This window comes from Cyanistes caeruleus, chromosome 7 (assembly GCF_971803275.1).
Source record: "Cyanistes caeruleus chromosome 7, bCyaCae1.hap1.1, whole genome shotgun sequence".
Taxonomy (NCBI): Eukaryota; Metazoa; Chordata; class Aves; order Passeriformes; family Paridae; genus Cyanistes; species Cyanistes caeruleus.
The window spans coordinates 40,671,845-40,693,481 of NC_141707.1; the positions used below are offsets into that span (position 1 = coordinate 40,671,845).

At 56.5% G+C, this 21,637-nt stretch overlaps 1 protein-coding gene across 5 annotated transcripts; it reads right to left on the reverse strand.

Moving 5' to 3' along the window:
* Nucleotides 1–10,062: 10,062 nt before the first annotated feature.
* On the reverse strand, nt 10,063–16,892 carry NR4A2 (nuclear receptor subfamily 4 group A member 2). Of its 5 annotated transcripts, none has more exons than XM_086897746.1 (8): nt 16,675–16,892; nt 15,256–15,377; nt 14,244–15,115; nt 13,064–13,193; nt 12,241–12,404; nt 11,623–11,825; nt 10,967–11,145; nt 10,063–10,879 (listed from the first exon to the last, which is right to left on the reverse strand). In XM_086897746.1, the coding sequence occupies exons 3-8, from the start codon at nt 15,111–15,113 to the stop codon at nt 10,623–10,625; spliced, it is 1,803 nt and encodes a 600-aa protein (XP_086753872.1). In that variant the 5' UTR covers nt 15,114–15,115; nt 15,256–15,377; nt 16,675–16,892; the 3' UTR covers nt 10,063–10,622. The 5 variants fall into 5 exon arrangements, with proteins under 5 accessions (XP_086753872.1, XP_086753874.1, XP_086753873.1 ...); XM_086897748.1 differs by having other exon boundaries at nt 12,316–12,404; nt 16,675–16,869; XM_086897747.1 differs by having other exon boundaries at nt 10,967–11,175; nt 12,316–12,404; nt 16,675–16,836.
* Nucleotides 16,893–21,637: the final 4,745 nt, after the last annotated feature.

The window sequence follows — 21,637 nt, forward strand, 5'->3', positions numbered from 1 at the left end:
CTGGCTGGGAGGGTGGGGAGGGGCTGGGCTGGAATTCCCAGAGCAGCTGTGGCTGCCCCTGGATCCCTGGAATGCCCCAGGCCAGGCTGGATGGGTTTGGAGCAGCCTGGGGCAGTGGGAGCTGTCCCTGCCCATGGAAATGGATGGGCTCTGGAGTTCCTTCCAGCCCAAACCGTTCTGGGAGCCCACGGAAGGGAAGCAGATGAGAAACCTCCCCATCCCCTCCAAGCCCCCATCCAAACCCTTGGAGCACGAGGCAATGAACAGCCAGGGCTCCCTGCAGGGTCCCCAGCCCAGCACATCCCCTCTGTCCCTGCTGCTCTCACACCCAGCTCAGCTGCTCGGGGTGGACTCCTTAGGGCTGGGCTCTGCATCTTTTGGTTGGATTTTTGGGATTTTGGGGTTTTTTTTTTTAATTGGATCTCCTTTAACATTTTGAGTTCACTTGTGCCCAAACCCAGAGGCATTCGGAGCTCAGCTCAACACCAAAGCCAAAGCAGCTGGGTTTCATAATCATTTGCTGCCGACATTTATGTTGGTGAGGATTTTCTCCTTCTACAGCTTTGTTTTCCCTAAAAAGTTGATATTTTGCACTGCTCGAACTCAGGAAAATTAAAGAGCTTTTTTAGAGATATTTGGCAGATTTTATTTTTCTCCCCACAGCCCTCTGTGGTGAGAATCTCTAATTTTCCCTTTGGAAATCACATCTAGAGGCAAGGCAGAGAAACGCCACATGGCAAACTTCAATACAGATGTGCTCTCCCAACAGCCCAAGTGAAGCCATTGTTATTGCACCATTCAGCAATCCAATGACTCCTAACCATAATTTAGCTAAGATCAAGTGCAAAATCTGTTTAATAATACCCGGTTCCTCCTCTGTCCTGGAGATTATATCCTGCATTTGCAGGGCATTGACTCCATAATCTAACAGGTCTTTTCCATCTCTGACTTCTATTAGCCTATGAATTATAACAAAAGGATCATTAAGCAACCCATAATTGTGGAAACAGCCTCTGACACGTGAGACTAACTCCTGCCATGGCAGGGAAAACTAAAATTAAAACACAGACAATCGAAGGGAAAACATTCCCTTTATCCAAGTGTTAATTCGCTCGATTAAAATCGAGGAACAACACTCAGTAAGTCACAGAAAAGGCTTTTTTTTACCCCCTCCCCATCTCTGTAGAGAACAGACTTTGTTTGGGCAGCACAGCAGGCGCTGGTTTGTCCCTGCAGGAGGGATGGGGCTTATTTGGGATATTTTCCTTATCTGCTGCCTCCACCCAGCCCAACTTGTCCTGCGCCCTGGAGCCACTTCTGCCAAGAAAAGTCACATCTTCCTTCACCTGGGGAAGCAGAAAACAACAAAGCAGCCCAGGAGGCTGAGGGAGGGCAGGAGCATCCAGCCGAGGCTGCCTGGGAAGGGGCTGGGACGCAGCCATCCTCCAGCAGCTCTGGCTAGCACACATTCCCGAAAGGTCAGCGGCTCTGCAAACACCTCAGAGCGAGAGCAGCTCGCAGGTGAGGGCACACTGTGCGGCACACGCACAGCCAGCGGCCACGCCACCCTCCTGGGCACGCAGGGACCAAGGCCCAGGTGCACAGCAGGGCATGGCAGCAGCGCCCCTCACCTGGCCACACAGCCCCAAGCCTCAGGTGAGGCCAGGGACGCCCTGTCCCAGCAGGATGCTCCGTGCCCCGAGCTGGGGTCGAGGAGCGCGTCGTGGTTTGGGGCCGGCAGAGCTCCCCGGAGCTGGAGAGAGCCATTCCCAGCCCCTTCCTGACAAAAATCACGGCTTTCGGAGCTCCATCGCGTTCCTCCGGCTTAATTAAGAAATACTTTTCACATGGCCAACTGCTCCTTTTTCCCATTACTCCTAACACGACTGTTTATGCAAAACACACTCATTAGAGACAGCTCTGCAGCCTCATCTCTCCACGCCGCTATCTGCAAAGAAAGAGCGGGGCTGATCCCTTACCTTTGCACATCCTACAGCTTCCAAGGAGCCAGGCTGGAGGAGCTGCGGGCTGGAGCCCAGCCCAGGGATCCATGTGCTGCACCAGGCTCTCACAGCTGTGCTCTGCACCATGGAGCAGACTTACAACACATCTGCTCGCCGCTCCCAGCCCTGCGCGGCGCTGCCAACCGTGCCTCGCCGTGCCAAACCGGGTGCCAGAGAGGGCTGATCATTATTTATGGAACACAGGGATATCCAGTAGGGATTAGGAGGACTCTCAAGATCGCTTCTGTTTGCGACTTGAGCGGGGTTTGAAAATGGCAGCGAGTAAAATCACACATCTCTGCCACAAGGCGCCTGGAGCCGCACCAACGCCTCCCTGTCAAAATCAGCTCTGCAGCGGGGTCAGGACCTGGCAGCAAGTGCTCTCCATGGGCTACAAGTGGCCACGCCTGAGCTGCTCTTCTCACTACAGACAGATCCTGAGGAGGATCCATTGGCCAAACAGAACCACGGCAAAGCTTGGCTTGAGCTCAGCAGGGCAGCGGCACCCATGGACACCGCGGCACCCTCGTGCCAGCACTGCCGCCCTTCAGAGCCCCTGGCTTGGGCAAACAGGCAGGGCTGGGGCAGGAAATGATCCTGCCTGGCCAGGAGAGACATCACGAGCTCACCTGGAGCGTGAAGGTTGTTCTGTCCCAAACACAGGCACCCCGAGCTGCCCGGCCCTGCTTCTGCTCCCGGCCACCGCCTCACCCCCGAGCACATCCCCACTGCCCATCTCAGACACTCAGGGAGGCTGGAAACCACTCTGAGAGTCAGAAAAGTGCCCCCAGCCTGGCCCTTTTCAGCTCCTCTTTCAAACAGGGTTTGGTGGGACAGTGCCTCAGAACTTCCAGCACATTCCAGTCCCAGGCTGTAACTGGGCCTGGAGCAGGGGTGCCATGCCTTGGCATCTTCTGCACCAAAAGGACCAATTCCAGCTTTATTTTTCCTTTTCCCTAAAGGAAGATCTCCACAGCATTAATCCCTATTAAATATTAAATTCCTATTAAATCTTATTAATAAACTTGGGAAGGAGCTGGGGCCAGATGCATAAAACCAGGATTCCTTCCTGGAAGCACAGACTCGAGCACAAAGACGTGGGAACATTCCTGGGGCTTGTGCAGCCTCTGATCCCTGCAGAAAATAAACCTGCTCCACCTTTCCATGGCACAGGTATTCCTGGAGCAGGGGTTTCTCTCCAGCTTTACTGAACCTGTGACTTTCTCCCCCAGGATGTCTCCAGCAGCAGGGAGCAGAGGTTTGGAATTCATTTTAGCAGCACCTCACTAATAGCAGGGTCTTTTTCCTGGTAACTTTGTCATTAAACCGTATTTTGTTTGCAAATCTGTTAAAAACTCAACTCTAACCCAAATGTGTGTTATGGGATATGCATTTCTCATTGTGGCCCTGCTGCTCACTTACAGACTGAGGAAAGCATCGTGAACATGTTACATGTGTTTGTTTGTGTCAGGAAATGCAATGAAATAAAAATGCAACAATTCTTTCAGTTCTATAAGTTTCATCTTCAGGCATTAGCACAAAGAATCATTTTTACAGGGGCTTTCAGGACATCAGGATGTGACTTGAAATTAATTTGTAATAGGTCCAGGTGTGTTTTATTGTCCTTCTTTGTGCTTTCTGTTACACAGGGGATGATTCATGACAAATACCATGAATATGTGAATTTGGGGTGCTATTCTTTGGGACCCTCAATCATTTAATTTTATAAATATTTACATTAAATATAACAATGCTGTAACCAGCCCTGAGTTCCACCCTGTTGATGCCACATGCTCTTTTGCCTAAGACTGCAAAATTCATCACCAGGTACTGGAAGTCACATCACTCAAAAATGATGTCCATTCTCTTTGGACACATCCATAAATGGATGGTTAAATAACCAATTTTACAGCAAAACAGGAAAAAACATACACAAACAAAAAACAAGAGTCACTTTATGGCAGCTGTAGGGAAATGCTGTGTTCTGAAAATGCAGGAGTCCTGACCCTTCAGTAGGTACCTGCAGAGACAAACCCCAGAACACCGAGGGCAGGAACAGCCAGTCCTGATCCCATGGACCCACCAGGCTCTCCCACTCCTGTGCTTGCCATTTCTAACAACAGCAGAGTAGAATTGTCACAGCTGAGGATCCCAAACATCTGAAATGGCTCTGAAAGACAATTTCCCAGCGGTGAAACAGTGGCACAGCCCCTACAGAAAGGACCTTCAGCATCATGGAATCACAAAATCTCAGAGCGGTTTGGGTTGGAAGGGACCTCATCCCATTCCACCATCCCTGCATCCATCCCTGCATCCATCCATCCATCCACCCCTGCATCCACCCCTGCATCCCTCCATCCATCCAGACCCGTGTCCAGCCCGGCCTGGGGCCCTTCCAGGGCTGGGCAGCCCCAGCTTCTCTGCAGACTGGCAGGGAGAGAGGGCAGGGGAGAAGGGGAGCAGCTCCTGGGACTGTGCGGGGCCAGGGGCGGCAGCGATCCTGCAGGAACGCCGTGCCCAGAGGAGCACCCAGCACCCGCAGAGCCAGCTCTGTGCAGGGCAGTGACCCCGGCAGGGTGTCCCCTGTCCCTGGCAGTCCCACCGGGCACTGGCTGGGCTCTGGTCCCCTCCAGGCCAGCGGTGTGTGGGTGCAGCATCATCCCCGCTCTGCCGGGCTGGGAGCAGCAGAGGCAGCCCCGAGCTGTGCTCCCACTGCTGACCCCAGCCCACCCTGGCTGGCAGTGACCTTCCCTCGCTCCCCAGAGCCAGGACATTTCCAGAGGGGCTGGGCACCTCTCCTCCCGCAGCTCAGCTCCGCAGCCTTGGCCTTTCAAGTTTAGCTCCGGAGCTGTCGCTTCCCTTTATCTCTCTGTGAGGCAGCTGCAGGGGCTGGGCTCAGGTAGGTCCCTTCCCTGCTCCCAGAGCCCAGCCAGCGCCTCGGGCCCACCCTGTCCCCCCCAGACCCCCCGAGTGTCACCAGCACCGGGCAGGGCCAGCTCTGCTCACCCACAGCCCTGCCCAGCACAGGCTGCTCTGGAGGATGGCAATGCACAGAGGAGACTTTTTGCTGTTTCTTTTATCCCTGTGTCATTGCAATTCTGGCTGGGGTGCTGCAGTTCGCTGCGTCATTTGTACGGAACACCAAAAATGAAATAATAAATTTGGGATTTTTTCTTCGTAGCGAACCAAACCGCTCAAGAAAAAGGAGCTGAGTGATGTTGTTCAGTGTTTATTAACACATGCAAGTCCCTGTGCCCTCGGTGCAGCCCAGCACGGGGTTTGGCAGCACTGCAGGACAGAGCCATCCTATTGAAGCCATGAATTCAGGCAGAGCAGCCCAGCACACACAGCAACAACCAGGACCTGCCAAAATTCCACCCCAAAGATCCACAGCTGGGCAGGGGCACCCAGGGGGTTCCACAGAGCAGCTGAGTGTCCACACACAAAACCTGATCAAACACCACTTCTCCCAAACAGAAACATCCATCGAATTAAACTCCTCCACCTCAGGGAAGCAGCTCCGTTCTCAGGGAGGAGCTGAGGAGGAAAGGCTGAAGTGACCAAAGCACCTGAGCTCTGCTACAGAGATTCTCATCTTCATGATGGTCCCAAAATCCCAAATGAGATTTGGTTTCTTACAGAGAATTACAAAGATTTGAACAAAAAATTAGGAATTCTCTGACTGGACAAGAGGCCTGCTCAATGAAATGTGCTGTTTTCGCTGGTCCCAAAGCAGATTTCCCTCAGCCTGGCACCTTCCCCGTGCTGCAGCAAACACCAGGCAGGAGCTGGAGCCTCCCCAAAGCTCCCCCAGCCCCAGCAGGGCTGCCCTGCTCGAGCTGTCCCAAACCAGGCTGGCTCCTGTGGCACCTGAAGCTGTGCAGGATCCCCCTGGAGCTGCAGGCTGGACAGAGCACACATCACCTGTCCTGTCTGAACGAGCTCTCCTGGCCATCCCTGCACCCCAGTCAAACCCAAAACCCCCCCTAAAATACAACAGTGCCGCTATTTTGATGGACACATGCTTTGAAATAAGAAAAATTTTAATAAAGCAAACAAACCAACCCAGAAAGCTCGAGCTGCTCTACATTGTGCCTCCAACCCACAGCGGCAGAGAAGGAAACTCTTTACTGCTGAACCAGGGGAGCAGAGACAGGAGGAAATCAGGAAAATAGAGAAAGCACACCACATAGGAAATGTCAAATATGTCAAAACATTCATGAATACCAACATCTCCCTCTGCACCATCCCCAGCTGCAGAGGTTACTCAGGGCTAACGTTTCAGCAAGTGCAGATTATGCAGCTCGGGGTTTACTTATACATAAAAAATCAGCTACAGGTGCATCCAAGGTGCTTTTTGCATGCAGCCAGTCCGGGGATTGCTCCCACTGAAGAAAAGCCAGGAGGGTAAAATCACATAAAACACGAATTTCCCAGCTCTGACCACCCCAGCCCCGAATGGCTCCTGGCTGCCCCCGGTGCCCGTGACACACACGGGGAGGATAATTAGGGCAAGGACTAAAGAACTGTTGCCGATTTTATTCCCAAAGCTCCCAGCCGGGGCTCCTGCCCGCGGCCATTCATCTGCGGGGACAGCACGGCACCTCCTGTCCCCGAGGCACCGGTGGGAATTCTGCCAGCCCAGCTCGGTGCCATCAGAGCACGGCATCGCCTGGCCCAGCGCCTCGGGAAACGCAGCTGGAATTCAGTGGCACCGCTGGAACACCGCGGGCAGGGCGAGCAGCGAGCACCTGGCCCGAGCCCTCCCCCGCTTTGTGCCAGGTTTGGAAACCTCGGCATTTTTGGGAACGCTGTGCCTTGGTGTAACCTCCTCATCCATCCACAGCGGGAGCAGAAACCGCCCGGCTCTGGAGAGGAGCAGGGAGCCTCCCCTGCCTGGGCTGCCCTGGGGACAGCAGCGCGACCTCCAGACAAAGCCAACACCCTCTGCTCTCACAGCTCGCTGTGCCGAGGAGAAACCACAGAAAACAGGGCAAAACCAGAAAGTTGGGTTCACATCAGCCCGGTGGGTCGGTGAGGAACTACAAAAGCTGAAATTCCCAGGGAACAGACCAGGATGGGGCTGGCTGCTCCTCACATGAGCCCAGCAGAACGAGCAGTAACAAATTCCAGCAGCAGCACACGGCTAAAATAATTAAGATAGCTATTGATCTGGAATATTGCAAGCCTAGAGAAGTGAAACCTTTTAATAAATCCTCCCATTGATACCCCCAGTTAAAAATTATTCCTTCAGCTCCATATTCTGCCTTGAGCTCCCGCTCTGAACATTTTTCTCCGTGTCTCTAAAGAGCGTTTCCTCCCCTCGCTGCCTTGCCGGAGGCTGCAGAACACGGCAAGCAGGAGCCCAGGGGCTCTGGCAGCGCTCCCCTCCGCAGCCTGGCCTCAGCAGCAGCCCCCAGCCCCTGCCCGAGCCCCCCTCGGTGCCCCTGCAGCCCCTGCTCGGGCTCGGCTCTGCCACCCCGGGCCGGGGGAAAAGCCGAGGCAGGTGTGAGATGCCCGCCTGGAAGGATTAATTCTGCTTTCCCCAGGTGCACCGCGTTAAACCTGTTCGAAAAGTTACTGCAGAAGACGCTGATGGAAGTGGTGGAAGCAGCTGGTGTCTGACAGGAATTGGGAGCAGCTGGGGGATATTTAGAGGGGGTTCCAGTTGTTAAAGTCCTCCTATAAACAGGTCTTTGTTTTTCTTTCGCACTGTAAACCCCTTCTATAGCATAGACATTCACACTTCTGTATTTCTTCACACGTTTTTAGGGAACGTCTGTGTTCTCTCTGGATGTTTAGGGCTATCCGCATTCCATGTGCGCTGGTTGGGTTAAATCCACAAGCGCTCCGTGCCCGTGGCAATCCCAAGACCCCGCTGAGGATGAATGAGGCAGCACCCGCCTCTGCCCCGGCCCCGCTCCTCGCCCCCCGCAACACCCGCCTGCCACGGCACCGACTTTTATTCCTTCTCACTACTCGTTCTTTTCGGGATTCTTCTCCTGACCGAGCCGCAAAGCCCCTTCCTCGGCAAGCCGGGTGCTCGGGGCTCGCCCGCACCGGGGGCTGCGGAGCCGCGGGTCTCAGACCCCCGGCACCCCGGGCTGGGGATGCGGCACCGGGACCGGGATGGGGCACAGGGACCGGGATGGGGCACAGGGCTGGGGATGTGACACCGGGACCGGGATGCGGCACCGGGACCGGGATGCGGCACCGGGATGCGGCACCGGGACCGGGATGCGGCACCGGGACCGGGATGCGGCACCGGGATGTTCCCCGGCAGCTGCGGGGAGAGGCTGCCCCTCAGCCGTGTCCGTGGGCTTTTGGGCGGCGCGGAGCAGTAAAACCGACCCCGGGCGCGGCCTCCCCCGGGCGCTGTATCCCCGGGACCAGAGGATGGAGTTCCGTCCCCCCGGGCCGAAGCAGCGGAGTTTGGGTTCCTCCTCCTTCTCCACGCGCGGGACCCCCGTGAGCGCATCCCGGTCCCGGGGCCCGCGGGGCTCGGAGCGCGGTGCCGGTGGCCGGGGCTCGGTGCCGGTGGCCCGGGCTCGGTGCCGGTGGCCGGGGCTCGGTGCCGGTGGCCCGGGCTCGGTGTCGGTGGCCCGGGCGCGGTGCCGGTGGCCGGGGCGCGGTGTCGGTGGCCCGGGCTCGGTGCCGGTGGCCGGGGCTCGGTGCCGGTGGCCCGGGCGCGGTGTCGGTGGCCCGGGTGCGGTGCCGGTGGCCCGGGTGCGGTGCCGGTGGCCCGGGCGCGGTGCCGGTGGCCCGGGGCTCCGAGAGACGCCCCCTCCCTAAAGCCTGGCAAGAGCCCGGGGCTTTGGGGCAGCGCTCCCGGCCCCGCTGCGCTCCGCGCTGCCCGTGGTGCCCCCCGAGCCCCTCCGCCGCCGCGGGGGCAGCTTTGGGAATTCAATTCCTCCGTTCAAAGCGTTTTCCTGAGGAATTAGCCCCCCCCACGAAGGGATGCGCCTGAGCGAACGCCGGCGCGGGAGGAGGCAGAGAGGGATGGGTGGACGGACGGACGGACGGACGGATGGAGCAGGATGCGGGGTCTGGATGCGGCGGGGACCGAGCATGGCAGAAGCCGGGAAAGGACCAACCTCCGAGCCGCGGCTTTTCCTCCTCTTCCTCGCGCGGCGCGGAACGGGAGCGGCCCCGGCCATCGCCGCTCCGGGCTCGCCGCACCGAGAGGCTTTTGTCCCCTGGCTGCGGCGGGGGCTGGCGGAGGAGCCTCGCACTTCGGCAGAAAGGAGACGAAATTCGATTCGTTTGCGCGTTTTATTGTTGTAAACATTAAAATTGTCTTTCTCAAAGAAAGAGTTCTCGGGAGAAAAAATAATAATAATAATTATAATAATAATAATCCGCGTTTCTAACTGTCGTACACCATATTAAAAAAAGGCAGCGACTTTCCCGTGTGCCAAACCGGGGTAATACAAAGAAAAATACTACAGAATATGGCAATATTAAAAATATTACTCGAACGCAAAATAATATATTAACCGACAATTTTTAGACATAAAAAAAAACCCAAAACAAACGGAACAAAACAAACCAAAAATTCAAAGTGCTCAGTAATTTCCAGGGAGTTATGTATAGTATAAGCACTCTGGAAACAGTCAAAAAGCTGCTGCATGCAAGATCTGTTTAGCTTTAGACAACAAAATAATCAAGATATAAACTTCTTCTTTAATCAACATCAACAGTACGTACAACACTTACAAACAAGGGGTGTCGGGCGGTGTTTACAAACACTATGTGTCCCTTTGGGGGGGAATTCCGGGGGGTAACACTTGTGCCCACCTATTTTACAATTGAGAAAATGTTTGAAGCTTAGATAACTACCAGTCTTTTATAAAAGCTACCAGACTACATAGTGTCTGAAATACTATTTATAGAATATAGACATTACTGAAATAGCAAGTGCCTATAACATTGTCACCCTGGAATCGTCATGCTTCCCTGGTATGGACAGATTGGGTTTTCTTTTTTTATTTTTTTTTTTTTAAATTCTCCTTTTTTTTGTTTTTAAATTTTTTTTTTTTCCAAACACATTTAGCTTTAATTTTTGATTTTTTTTTTGTTTTTTTAGAATTGTTTTCCATGTTTCATCATAAATAGGCACAGAATAATTTATTTTTTTTATTTTTTTTTAAAGAGCCAAACTGCATCTGATAAATTTACAAGCCTTTGCCTTCATTAATGCCACGCCAGCCACGCAACGTTTGGGGTTTGGGTATATTACAGCTTTCTTTTACAGCAGAAAACTTTAGTCTTTAGGAGGGTGAGACTTGTGGGTCACCTCAAGGCTCGGTTTGTCAGCGCACGAGTCTGAGCCGCGCGCCCGGCCTTGCCAGCCAGGCTCGTCTTTCGCACCAGAAGTCCTTAATAATAAATTCATTTAGAAGCCGATAATAAAAAGTTTATACCATGGTGTTTGTGTAGTCCACGAGCTGCATCCGTGATGCCCCAGAGCCAAAATGCCCATGGCGTTCTGCCTGCAGGAGTTGGCAGCACTGGCTGGGTGGGAGCTGGCAGCCAGGGGTGCTGCTCTGGGCCCAGCCCAGCTCCCCTTCAGGCAGCCGCAGCTTCTCCTCGGGTCAGTGGAAGCGCACGGGAAGAGTCTTAAAAAGGTAAAGTGTCCAGAAAAAGTTTGTCAATTATTGCTGGCGGTGGCACCAAATCTTCCAGTTTCAGGTAGAAAATGCGCTGCAGCCCCTGTGTGCAAAGCGTGCGGAGTTCGGGGAGCTTCCCCAAGAGTTTGGACAAATAGTTGGGGCGATTCAGCCCCCCGTTATTGAAAGTCACGTGGTCTTTGAGACAATTTACAATCTTGTTCTGAAGCTCTTCCACCCTCTTGGGTTCCTTAAGCCCGTGCCTCTCTGCAAAGAGAAGAGAAGGGAGCGGGACGTTACGGGGCTGGCACGCAGCAAGGAGAGCCGGGCCGGGCGGGAAGGGGGGACACTGACCTGTCACCATGGCCAGGGCAGCGATGCAAGAGAAGGCAGAGATGTCAATGTTCATGTTTTGCAAGTTGGAGGAAAACTCCACGATGGAATCGATCCACTCCCCAAAGCCACGGACGCACTGCAACCGGTGCAGGACCACCCCGTTGCAGAAGATCAGCTTCCCCTCCACGGGGTTGGACCTGGAAGGAAGGGGACAACCCCAGAATGAACTGATGGATGGATGAGAGAGGGAGGAAAGTTAGACAGAAAGAGAAAACAGAGGAAAATTAGACAGAAAAAAAAACAGAGGAAAATTTAGACAGAAAGAGAAAACAGAGGAAAATTAGACAGAAAGAGAAAACAGAGGAAAAGAAAGAAAAAGACAAAAGATAAGAGAAAGACAAAAGATAAGAGGAAAGAGAGAATGAGCGAAAGGAAGAAAGCAGGACAAGGAGGGAAAGATAAAACAGAGAATACGGAATGAAAGAGAAAAAAGAACAAGGGAGAACAGGAAAGAAATAAAAAAAAAAATAATAAGAAAGGAGATGATGGGGGAGAAAATCTAAACAACTAATTACTTGAGGAGCAATAAATGAAGGATTTAAGAGGCACCTAATTACCGAGGAGTTAATAAAGCGCAGAGCAGTGGAGCGTGAAAGGGTGGGATTCCCGCTCACCTGTACGCCAGCCGCAGCACGAACAGCTCCAGGAAGGCGGACTCGAAGAGCAGGTCCTGGTCCGTTTTGGGGAGGTCAGTGAAGCCGGGGATTTTTTCCGCCCACCCTCGGATGATCTCCATGGAGCCGGTCAGGAGATCGTAGAACTGCTGGATGTGCTGGGTGTCGTCACCGCTCAGCTGGTAGTCGGGGTTAGCCTGGAACTGGAAATTCATTTTAAAAAGCCCTTAATGAGGTTCTCTAAAGTCTATAACCCGTGAAATTGCTCACCCCGTCCCTGGCCGGGGAGCGGGCTGGGATAACAATTAAAGCTTTCTCTGACCGGTGAGGAAATGAGATGTTCCGGGGCAATTAATTCGATTAGGCACGGCGCTCCGTGCGCGGGGGGCCCGATCCCGGGGCGGTGCCGCTGGGGCTGAACCGAGCCCCGGGCGGGCAGGGCCGGGCCGGGCCGGGCCGAGCCGAGCCGAGCCGAGCCGAGCCGGGCCGAGCCCCGGGCAGGGCCGAGCCCCGAGCCCCGGCGGCCTCGCCTCTCCCCCCGCGCTGGCCGCGGGCCCGGCCGCTCCCCTCCCCGGGCGGCGGCGGCGGGGGTCCCTCCGCGAGCTCGGTGCCGCTTACCCGGGAATAGTCCAGGCTGGTCATAGCCGGGTTGGAGTCGACATGGGCTCTCACCAGCGCACTGATCAGACTCACCGGGGGAGAGGGGGGAGAGGGCTCCTGGGGGCTCTTCGGTTTGGACGGCAAGCGGCCCCGCCGGCCTTTTAGGCTGTCTGTGCGCACCACTGCAAGAGACACGGGTCAGCACGGAGCCGGCCCCGCGGGGCGCGCCGGACACACGGACACGGGGACACACGGACACGGGGACACGGGGACCACTGCAAGAGACACGGGTCAGCACGGAGCCGGCCCCGCGGGGCGCGCCGGACACACGGACACACGGACACGGGGACACGGGGACCACTGCAAGAGACACGGGTCAGCACGGAGCCGGCCCCGCGGGGCGCGCCGGACACACGGACACGGGGACACACGGACACGGGGACACGGGGACACACGGACACGGGGACCACTGCAAGAGACACGGGTCAGCACGGGGCCGGCCCCGCGGGGCGCGCCGGACACACGGACACACGGACACGGGGACACGGGGACACACGGACACGGGGACCACTGCAAGAGACACGGGTCAGCACGGAGCCGGCCCCGCGGGGCGCGCCGGACACACGGACACGGGGACATGGGGACATGGGGACACACGGACACGGGGACACGGGGACACGGGGACACACGGACACGGGGACACGGGGACACACGGACACGGGGACATGGGGACACACGGGAATACACGGACACACGGGGACACACGGACACGGGGACACACACGGACACACACGGACACACACGGACACACGGACACACACGGACACACACGGACACTCACCCTCCTTGACCATGCCGACGGCCAGGCACTTCTGGAAGCGGCAGTACTGGCAGCGGTTGCGGCGGCGCTTGTCCACCGGGCAGTTCTTGTTGGCCAGACACACGTACTTGGCGTTCTTCTGCACCGTGCGCTGCGGGCCCGAGCGGCCGCGGTCAGAGCCCGCCCGGAGCGCCCCGCGCCCGCCCCGCTCCTCCCCGCACGTCCTTTCCCCCTTGCTTTCCTTTTCCCTTCCCCCCCTTGATCTTCTTCTCCGTTTTTCCGCTTTGGTTCGTCCCCTTTCCCCTTCGTTTTCTGCTCCCGCTTTCCTTTTTTTCCCTTCATTTTCTTTACCCTTTTTTATCTTCACTTCTCCTTTTTACCTTTATATCCCTTCCGCTTTTTTCCTTTTAATCTCTTCTCCCTTTTAAATTTTTCTTTCCTATTATTTCCTCTTTCCCTTTTATTCTTTTACCTTTTAAGACTTATTTTCATTTCCCTTTAATTCCTTTCCCTTTTCCCCCCTTATTTAGTTTCGCTTTTTTCCCTTTTCCCCCTTATTTAGTTTCCCTTTTTTCCCTTTTCTTTCCTTTTCCCCTTTATTTAGTTCCCTTTTTTCCCTTTTATTTAGTTTCCTTTCTTCCCTTTTCTTTTCCCCTTTATTTAGTTCCCTTTTTTCCCTTTTATTTCCTTTTCCCCTTTATTTAGTTTCCTTTCTTCCCTTTTCTTTTCCCCTTTATTTAGTTCCCTTTTTTCCCTTTTCCCCTTTATTTAGTTTCCTTTTTTTCCTTTTATTTCCTTTTCCTTCCCCCCCTTCTCTTCCTTCTTTTTTTTTTTTTTTCCTTTATTTTTTTTTTCTTTCCCAGGGCATTTAACAGGAGAAAATTGACAGCGTTAACATCCAAGCTAACCTCGCAGCTCCTAGCCGTGTTTTATATGCCAAGAGGAGGGAAAGAGACGCTCGGTAAATACAAATCCGTGGGCATTCATATTATTTACATTCCTTGGAGACCTTCTCTATTTAAAATGATAAGATTATTCAATCAGGATGGCGAAATAAAGAGATCACTTAATTTTACCACAGGGAATTGCGTTCCACACGGTTAGCTCAGACGCGCTTCTCTGTCCTAACCGATTTCCATCTGCGGGCTCCCGTCCCCGCAGGGTCCCCCCGCCGCCCCGAGCCCTGCCCTGCCCCGCTCACCTTGAAGAAGCCCTTGCAGCCCTCGCAGGTGCGCACGCCGTAGTGCTGGCAGGCCGCGTTGTCGCCGCACACGGCGCACAGCCCCTCGTTGGACGGGGAGCCCCGCGAGGGCGGCGAGGGCACCTGGCTGTCCAGGAGCTGCGGGCCCGGCCCGTGGGCCAGCTGCAGCCCGGGGAAGGCCATGGAGGGCTGCTTGCGGATGGGGTTGGGCACGGCGAACGCCTGCCCGTCCACGGCGTGGTGCGGCCCCGCCGCCTCGGGGTTCATGGGCACGGGCAGGGCGCCGTCGAAGCGCATCTGGCAGCTGGACACGGGCGTGCCCGGCGGAGACTGCTTGAAGGAGAACAGGGACAGGCGGGACACGGGCGCCTTGCGCTGCTCGATCATGTGCGTGGTGGCCACGTAGTTGGGGTGGAAGTTGTGCAGGGAGCCGGGGTCGTCCCACACGGGGCCGTGCTGCACCTGGAAGCCGGGCGTGGAGGGGGTCGGGGGCGACGAGGGCTTGTAGTAGACGGAGCCCGAGTGGGACATCATCTCCTCGGACTGGGGGGGCAGGTGGCCGTGCTGCTGGTAGCCGTGCATCTGAATGTCTTCCACCTTAATGGAGGACTGCTGTCCGGACAGGGGCATTTGGTACAAGCAGGGGGGCTTCACGTCGTAGCTCGTGTTGTAGTTGTCCATAAAGGTACTGAAGCTGGGGAGAGAAGTGGTGGCGGTGATTTCGGTGTTGGTGAGGTCCATGCTAAACTTGACGAACTCCGGAGTTAGGAAATCGGAGCTGTACTCTCCCGAGGAGTGGTAGCTGTAGCTCTGGGAGGCCGGGCTGGCTCCTTGAGGCGAGGACCCATACTGAGCCTGAACGCAGGGCATGGCTGCGAACGAAACAGCGCCAGGTAGACTCGGGCCGCCCCGCACCGCCCCGCGCCGGGCACCCGCGGCTGCGGGGCCGAGCGCCGGGACCCCCGCGCCCCGCCGGGACCCCCGCGGAGCCGCGGGGACGGAGCGCACCAACCTTCAGCCGAGGGAGCGGCGTTTTCGGGGCAGCCGAGGGCGGACAGCGTCGGAGCGCGGCGGGGAGCGAGGTGTCCGCGGGTTCAGAGCGCGGCGGCGGCTCCAGCCTGCCCGGCGCGACGGCTGCGAGAGACACACGGACCCGCCGCTGAGCGGGAGGACACACGGACACACGGACCCGCCGCTGAGCGGGAGGACACACGGACACACGGACCCGCCGCTGAGCGGGAGGACACACGGACACACGGACCCGCCGCTGAGCGGGAGGACACACGGACACACGGACCCGCCGCTGAGCGGGAGGACACACGGACACACGGACCCGCCGCTGAGCGGGAGGACACACGGACACACGGACCCGCCGCTGAGCGGGAGGACACACGGACACACGGACCCGCCGCTGAGCGGGAGGACACACGGACACACGGACCCGCCGCTGAGCGGGAGGACACACGGACACACGGACCCGCCGACCGGGCAGCAGGGGCGGAGGACTGACATACAAAGCCGCTGGTGCGGGGACAGACACACGGACCCGGAACGAGGATCAGACACATGGACCCGCCGGTCAGGCAGCCCAGGCGGGGAACCGACACACGGACTCGCCGGTGGACAGACACACGGAGCCACGGAGAGACACACGGAGCTGGGGACAGACACACGGAGCCGGGGACAGACACACGGAGCTGGGGACAGACACACGGAGCTGGGGACAGACACACGGACTCGCCGGTGGACAGACACACGGAGCCACGGAGAGACACACGGAGCTGGGAACAGACACACGGAGCCGGGGACAGACACACGGAGCCGGGGACAGACACACGGAGCTGGGGACAGACACACGGAGCCGGGGACAGACACACGGAGCCGGGGACAGACACACGGAGCCGCCGGCGCGGCTGCCCGGCTCTGGGGGAGCCCCGGACCGCCCGGGCTGCGGGAGCGGTGTCGGGGCCGGGCCGCCCCGCGCCCCTCGAGGAGCAGGTTTGGGTTGGGTTTGGGTTATTTTCCCGGTAAGCGCGGGCAGGGGGCTCCCCGCGGGCGGGCTGGCACCGGCACCGGCTGCCAGGTTCCGTTCTCCATGCCCTTCGGGAAGCCGCGGCGCGTCCCCCGGGGAGAGCGGGCGAGGCGCGGGGCTCCCGGCGCGGCGGTGCCGGCACCGGAGCGGGGCGCGGGCGGTGACAGGCAGCCCGGGCGGTCCCGGCTCCGCGCGGCAGCCCCGCGGGTGACACGCGCCCTCGGGCAGCGCGACCCGTCCCGTCCGGGGACCCCGAGCGGGAGCCGCCAGCAGGCGGGACGGGACGGGACGGGACGGGACGGGACGGGACGGGACGGGGGCGCATGCCGCGCCTCGCGCGCGGGACCCCGCGGCGGGAGGGGGTTGCGGGAGGCGGGCCGGGCCGGGCCGGGCACTCACCGGGGAGCGGAGCGCGGCGCGGGGCGCGGGGCGCGCATCCAAGAGCGGGCGGAGCGGCGGCGGCGGCGGCGGCGGCGCGGGCGGCCGGACTGTGCCCGCCCGCAATGTGCCTTTGTTTATGTGGCCGCGGCCGCCGCCGACCAACGTGCGCCGCGAGCCCCCGCGCGTCACCGCGCGTCACCGCCGGCAGCCAATGGGCGCCGCCGCCGGCCCGCCCCGGACACGCCCCCCCCCCGCGCGCCAGCGCGCCCTTTTGGTAAGTTTCCGAGCGGTGACGTCACGCCGAGGGGCGCGCCCCGGCCACGCGCGGGGCGGGGGCGTGGCCTCATTTGCATAGAGGGCGGTGCCGCCCCCCGCGCGCGTCACCGTGACGCGAACCCCGGAATAGCGCGCGCGGCCGCGACCCCGGCGGGGACAGGACCGGGACAGGAACGGGATAGAACCGAGACAGGACCGGGACAGGAACGGGACAGGACCGGGACAGGAACGGGATAGAACCGAGACAGGACCGGGACAGGAACGGGATAGAACCGAGACAGGACCGGGACAGGAACGGGATTAAACCGAAACAGGACCGGGACAGGAACGGGATAGGACCGGGACAGAACCGGGACAGAACCAGGCCTGAGCCACAACAAGCGCAACGTGTCCACGTTTCCAACACCCACCAGGAATTTAAGCGATTTTTATTTTATTTTATTTTATTTTATTTTATTTTATTTTATTTTATTTTATTTTATTTTATTTTATTTTATACTTTATTTTATTTTATTATATATTATATATTATATATTATATATTATATATTATATATTATATATTATATATTATGTATTATATATTATGTATTATATATTATATATTATATAATTATTTATTTTATATGTTATATTGATTTTATTTTATTTTTATTTTTAATTTATTTATTGTAATATTTTTAATTTTTTTCTGTTTATTTTCTATTTCTTATTCACTTTCTTAGTTTCTATTATTTTTTATTTCTGTTTATTTCATTGCTTAATTCATTATTTTCAGGTTTTTTGTTTTATTTGATGTATTTTTTTAAATTTAATTTATTAAATGTTCTTATTTTCATGTATTTTGGACTTATTTATATAAATTTCCTTTATTCATTTAAAAGGTTGATGTTTATTTATTTAAATGCACACTGGGTTTTTTTATATTTTATATTTTTATTTTTTATTTTTATTTTTTTATATTTTATATTTTTATTTTTTTATTTTTTTTTATTTTTTATAGTTTTATTTCCCTCTCTCCAGCCCCAGAGCCCCCAGAGTTGCCATCACTCTCAGGCCAAGGCCAGGTCGGTGTGGCTGGGGCAGGGACACGGAGCAGGGTCAGTGCAATTAAAGGATCTGCATTCATTAACAGCCAGGCTCGGTTCCCAGCTGCGTGTGGTGGTGATGGGATCTGGATGGGGACTGAGGGGGGGACACGGCCTCCTCCGTGGTGGGGACTGGTCTCTGCCCCTGCATCTTCCCACTGCCACTTTCCAGCCTGGAAAAAGGGACAGAACGGGTGAAGGGCGCTTCCCAGGGCAGCCACGTGCCCCCACAGCCTGGGGACAGCTCCAGGTGCCTCTCCAAGGGACTTCTGTGGGACAGAGCACACGGGAGCCCTGCAGGTTTGAGAGCAGATAAACCCCACAGCCCAATGTGGGATAAAACCCCACAGTCCAATGTGGGATAAAACCCCACAGCCCAGCCTGGGATAAAACCCCACAGCCCAATGTGGGATAAAACCCCACAGCCCAGCCTGGGATAAAACCCCACAGCCCAATGTGGGATAAAACCCCACAGTCCAATGTGGGATAAAACCCCACAGCCCAGCCTGGGATAAAACCCCACAGCCCAATGTGGGATAAAACCCCACAGCCCAGTGTGGGATAAAACCCCACAGCCCAATGCGGGATAAAACCCCACAGTCCAGTGTGGGATAAAACCCCACAGCCCAATGTGGGATAAAACCCCACAGCCCAATGCAGGATAAAACCCCACAGTCCAGTGTGGGATAAAACCCCACAGCCCAGCCTGGGATAAACCCCCCCAGCCGTGCCTGCACACAGCCCAGCACAGGAACACGGATATTTACTGGGAAAATGGGATTTCCTTCCCAAGCCACTCCTCTCCCCAGGGTCACTGTGAATCCCACACCACAAACACCAGGGAACCCAAACCCCACAAGCTGCTGCCACCCAGAGAGAGCCTCCCTGCATGACCCCAGAGCTGCTCCTGCTCTGTCCCAGGGAGGGAATGCCCCGAGGCTGGCACACCCCAAGGGTCCAGAACAGGCTCTGTCCCAGGGAGGGAATGCCCCAAAGGGTGTCCAGAACAGGCTCTGTCCCAGGGAAGGAATGCCCCGAGGGATGTCCAGAACAGGCTCTGTCCCAGGGAAGGAATGCCCCAAGGGGTGTCCAGAACAGGCTCTGTCCCAGGGAAGGAATGCCCCAAAGGGTGTCCAGAACAGGCTCTGTCCCAGGGAAGGAATGCCCCGAGGCTGGCACACCCCAAGGGTCCAGAACAGGCTCTGTCCCAGGGAGGGAATGCCCCGAGGGATGTCCAGAACAGGCTCTGTCCCAGGGAAGGAATGCCCCGAGGCTGGCACACCCCAAGGGATGTCCAGAACGTGTTTCTGGGGTTGTCTCAGAGGGGTTGACCCAAGGGAGGAGCTCGGCCAGGCTCCCTCTGCTTCCACATCCCAACAGCTTGGCCACACCAAGCTCCAGCCACGGCCCTTACAGGCCTAAGTGATACATCTAATTACCATATCCTTAGAATAGATGTAATATAAATTTCATTACTCACTTAAAAGTTCTAAAGTTAACAGCATAAACTTGAAGTTGAGTAATTAAGTAATCCTTATATAGACACTTATTAAAGTATTTATACATATTATCTTAAATCTACATCTATCATTTTGCCAATTAAAATTAGGACTTTAATTGCAATTAAGTAATTTAATTGCCAATTGAACAGCAAAATTGCTAAGTGACTAATTTTAATGCCTATTTTAATTACCAATCATGACTGGGGAGGGAGCTAATCAAGCAGTATCAGAGTAATGATGTGAAAAAAAGCGGAGAACAAACATTCCAGACTCCATGCTTTTTAAAAAGAACTCCAAATTAAATAACTGCAAACACAATTCCAGACATGTGGGGAAACGCTGGATTGGGGTACCTGGAGGCAGGAGCACAAAGAACACGTTTGATTACAGAGAGCATCACTGTTCCCCCAGGTGAGGATCACGGGGCCGCGGTGTCCCCTGGCCCTGCCCGGAGCTCCAGGAGCTGGGGACAGCCCCTCACCCCTGTGGGAGCTCCCGTGGGACAGCAGCAGCCACAGCCACAGCTCTGGGCAGCTGCAGGAGATGCCAGCAGCAGGAGATGGGGCACACGGAGGGGCCACAAGCACCTCTGGGCCTGCAGTGCCCATATGGGAGCAGATCCCCACGCACACTCCCGAAGTTCATCGTCCCGGCAGGCTCCAGCTGCCACGGGTGAGGATTTCCAGCCCACGGCTCCTGCAGGGCCAGCTCGGCTGATCCACAGGCTGGAAGGGCATCTGGTGCTGCCACTTCCCATAAAAACCCCCAAATCCGTGCCAGTCCTGCCCGTGAGTGCAGCAAATTCCCGAGGAAGGAAAGGCACCTCTTGCCTCGATGAGGAAGCCCAGGATGGGTGCTTGGTGGGGTTGTTCCTCTGCTGTAGGAAGAGTGCAACGGGATCACCATGGAGAGCTTTTCATCCGGGCAGTCCTGAGACAGCGCAGGGGGTGCTGCACTGCAGCGTGGCACACTCGGGGTGCACTGGCACTCTCGGGGTGCACTGGCACACTCGGGGTGCAGTGGCACACTCAGGATGGGCAGTGGCACACTCGGGGTGCACTGGCACTCTCGGGGTGCACTGGCACACTCGGGGTGCACTGGCACACTCAGATCGGGCAGTGGCACACTCGGGGTGCAGTGGCACACTCAGGATGGGCAGTGGCACACTCAGATCGGGCAGTGGCACACTCAGGATGGGCAGTGGCACACTCGGGGTGCACTGGCACACCCGGGGTACAGTGGCACACTCAGATCGGGCAGTGGCACACTCAGGTTGGGCAGTGGCACACTCAGGATGGGCAGTGGCACACTCGGGGTGCAGTGGCACACTCAGGTTGGGCAGTGGCACACTCAGGTCGGGCAGTGGCACACTCAGGGTGCAGTGGCACACTCAGGGTGCAGTGGCACACTCAGGATGGACAGTGGCACACTCAGGTCGGACAGTGGCACACTCAGGGTGCAGTGGCACACTCAGGATGGACAGTGGCACACTCAGGTCGGACAGTGGCACACTCAGGATGGGCAGTGGCACACTCAGATCGGGCAGTGGCACACTCAGGTCGGACAGTGGCACACTCAGGTCGGGCAGTGGCACACTCAGGATGGGCAGTGGCACACTCAGGATGGGCAGTGGCACACTCGGGGTGCACTGGCACACTCAGGATGGGCAGTGGCACACTCAGGATGGGCAGTGGCACACTCAGATCGGGCAGTGGCACACTCAGGATGGGCAGTGGCACACTCAGGATGGGCAGTGGCACACTCAGGGTGGGCAGTGGCACACTCGGGGTGCAGTGGCACACTCAGGATGGGCAGTGGCACACTCGGGGTACAGTGGCACACTCAGGATGGGCAGTGGCACACTCAGGATGGGCAGTGGCACACTCAGGTCGGACAGTGGCACACTCAGGTCGGGCAGTGGCACACTCAGGATGGGCAGTGGCACACTCAGGATGGGCAGTGGCACACTCAGGGTGCAGTGGCACACTCAGGTCGGACAGTGGCACACTCAGGTCGGGCAGTGGCACACTCAGGTCGGGCAGTGGCACACTCAGGGTGGGCAGTGGCACACTCAGGTCGGAGAGTGGCACACTCAGGTCGGGCAGTGGCACACTCA